Below are 3,267 nucleotides of genomic sequence, written 5' to 3'. Positions count from 1 at the left end.
TCCACGTTACTAGAGCGCTCCCTTATTCCGTACAATCTTCGCTGCTCAGGAGGAAAAATAAACGAGGAACAAAGTTTAGTGTGCAAGAGGCGTCATATTAGGAGTCAATGGGATAACGACGAAAAGAAAATGGATTAGATATGAAAATTAAGGAAATGGAAATTAAGCAATTAGAAGTTGACTTGAAGAATAAACAAATACAAAACGAGATTTTAGAAATGGACTTAAAAATTAAGAAATTTAAATATGACTTAAAACTTAAGACATTGAAAAATATTAACTTAGAATATGAACTACTGAAAACAAAACTGGAAAACGAAGATAAATGAAGTGAGGTTTATTTGTATCTTATTTTTGTTCACATTATTTTGAATAAAGGTGAAGGGACTTGGTTTTGCATAACACTCTTAGTACCATATTTTAAGGCTTGTAATAAAATGCATTACAGTAATACACTGTACTGATAGATTCTGTTAACGGCTGAGTCTTCCTTAATGTATAGTGTTTTTCCTAATTTTCTTCATTTTGACAATGTGATTATACTGTTCCTTGATAAACACTCATGCGATTTTCGAGGATATTTTCAATAAAACTCAGATATTTTTTTACCTGCATATAATATAATACAAGATAAATACAAGGCTTAAAAGTAATTTTGAATAATCTGGCGACGTTCTACACTGCCCTGTGCATTAACAGGGGCACCAGCATGTTTATCAGGGAGAGGATTTGGGTCGTCAGGGGCTTCTGCTTCTGGCTGAAATGGCACATCATCGGGGAATGGCATCCTCTGATAGCGCGGTTGTGAAAAATGGCTTCAGCGACAATAGTAACCTTTGTGTTTTCCCGACTTGTTTGGATTTTCTTGCCTAAACAACCAAATCTCTTCCTGAGGACACCGAAAGTCCGTTCGATGCAATTTCTGGTAGTAGTGTGTGGTAGTGTGGAAACTGTTGTAGCGTTGCTCTTGACCGGATTGAGGATTGACCAGTGGTGGTAGCAGGTAACTGCGGCAAGGATAACCTGCATCGCCAAGCAAATGACCTCGATGGATTCCATCCTACATATCCACACACAGGCGGCTGTTGTCGAAAATATTGCTGTCGTGAGCGCCACCTGGCCATCTAGCAACAATATTAAAAAAACTGTAGTTGTGGCCCACAAACTTCCTGTATAACTTAGGAAAATACTCCTTTCGTGTTGCTGAAGTTCTCAGATCGGTCCCCAGGTGGCTTTTTGATGGTTGTGTGGGTGCAGTCAATGCAGCCAACAACAGCAGGCATTCCAGCAATTGCCATGAAATCCCCCATCACTCGGAGTGTTTCATTTGCTCCAGGCATCTTGACGATGTTATGGCTCATCCTGGAAATAACTCGCGTCACACGGCTGCTACATCTGCTTGCATAACATTGTGAAACATTGTAGCAGTCTGAAATTGTCAGCTGATGATTACTTGTGGCCATATACCTCAAGGTGCTGAGCACTTGCAGGTGAGGGGGCACCGGAACACCTGTTGGATGAAATAATGGTAAATTTTCGGTATAACAGGATAAATGAAATTGAACTATATTGATAAATATCGATTAAGTACCTAATTAGGAAACCTTTCTTCTAGATAGATAATCGCCGCAAATGTACTCTAAAATAGGGAATCGGTTAAGAGAGTTCGGTTAGGTTAGGTTGGGGTAAACTAGGTTTGATTTGGCATTATTAGTGTATAATAGTGGTCTATTTGCTATCACTTCTTAAATCAAATTACAACATGAAAAAAATAAGGGCAGATCACAAAGACCTCTGTTGTTGTGAGTTTGAGGCAAGTGGGGTAGAATTTTCTGTATGAGAACATGTGCAGCCTCCTTCGTCATCCTGACTTGCAGATGGCGAAACATGATTCTAAAGACTGAATTTAGTTTCTATAGTAAACATGTTACACTAGTCTTTTTGCCAGTGGTTATAACATATATTCAATATAATGGTGCACATCCTTGCATTCACGGTGTATGATGAATTTCTCCCGAAAAGTAGAATATTAAATCGTAAAACGTAGGGAGTTCTCTTCAGTGCTCCTAAAATAGGTAATTTGTAAACTTTCAAATTCTGGCAAGAGAAACTGAATGCAGTATACAGTATATCTTGGATGTAAATGCACAAAGCTTTATGAACCTTATAGCGATATAAAATAATATAAAGGCACTTATGTACTGATATTTTTAATTCTCATTTTCATTTCAGTATGTTTAATCAGAAGTTCGTGACCTTATAATAAGGAGCGACTACAATACTACGTGAAAAAATTTCTTACCTTAGCAGTTGGAGTACATCTATACAAAAAACAGCCGTTAATCGCCAACCTTTGATGTCAATTTTCAGAGGGAAGCAGTGTTGATCAAAATAATGCATAGATACATTTAAAAGAGAAAAAGCAAGCATATTTTCATTTTGAATTAAGATTGCGACATATATGATTATCTAATTTCTAGGAAAATAAACTTTTATGGGACATCCTTTACATAATTTGCATTTGGAAGTCATTGTGCAACGCGTTCAAGTGATTCACATTTTGTTCCAATAATGCGCGCATTTGGTGATCGCACAAGAGTGGACAGCACAATTGTGAATTCTAGAATTCTGATCTCCACAGCATGACTAAGCATGAGGTTTAACGTGGAGTGCGGCGAAGTGGTATCCACATTTTCTTTAAGAATACGACCGCTGCCTCAGCGTTGTGCATTTATTTTGTGAAATATTAAATTTCGTAATATATTAAATTTCATCACAAAAACTCATAACTTACCTAGTGACAGAAGGAATAACTAACATAAGTATAAGTGTAACAATATGTATTCTGTCAGTCTATGCTGACATTGTTAAAAGAATATGTAAGTTACTGGTAATTGACCCTCAAGTATTTTTTTTTACTTAAAAGTGATTTTCCTGTTACTCTGTTTGTTGCATAATCGTAACTGTTTAGCTAGAACGTTACTGCCTTCGACAAAATGTATTGGTATCTCATAGCTGATGCAATGGCTCCTAAATTGGGAACGATTCCAGAGAGAGAAAGAGAGAGAGATAAAGAGAAAGAGAAAGAGGGAGAGGGAGAGGGAGGAGAGAGAGAGAGAGAGAGAGAGAGAGAGAGAGAGAGAGAGAGAGAGAGAGAGAGAGAGAGAGAGAGAGAGAGAGATAGAGAGATAGAGAGAGAGAGAGAGAAAGAGAGAGAGAGAAAGAGAAAGAGAAAGAGAAAGAGAAAGAAAGAGAGAGAGAGAGAGA

The 3,267-nt window shown here is 37.5% G+C and overlaps 1 protein-coding gene across 1 annotated transcript; it reads right to left on the bottom strand.

Annotated features, from left to right (window-relative positions):
* Positions 1 to 1,178: 1,178 nt before the first annotated feature.
* On the bottom strand, positions 1,179 to 2,654 carry LOC125026884 (putative nuclease HARBI1). The gene is made up of 2 exons (XM_047615484.1): positions 2,558 to 2,654; positions 1,179 to 1,510 (listed from the first exon to the last, which is right to left on the bottom strand). Exons 1-2 carry the CDS (start codon positions 2,652 to 2,654, stop codon positions 1,179 to 1,181), a joined length of 429 nt encoding a protein of 142 aa, XP_047471440.1.
* Positions 2,655 to 3,267: the final 613 nt, after the last annotated feature.

The sequence above is a fragment of the Penaeus chinensis genome, chromosome 7 (genome assembly GCF_019202785.1).
Source record: "Penaeus chinensis breed Huanghai No. 1 chromosome 7, ASM1920278v2, whole genome shotgun sequence".
NCBI lineage: Eukaryota > Metazoa > Arthropoda > Malacostraca > Decapoda > Penaeidae > Penaeus > Penaeus chinensis.
Note: the sequence above shows the minus strand (reverse complement) of the source record. Positions and strands in the feature narration are given on the sequence as shown.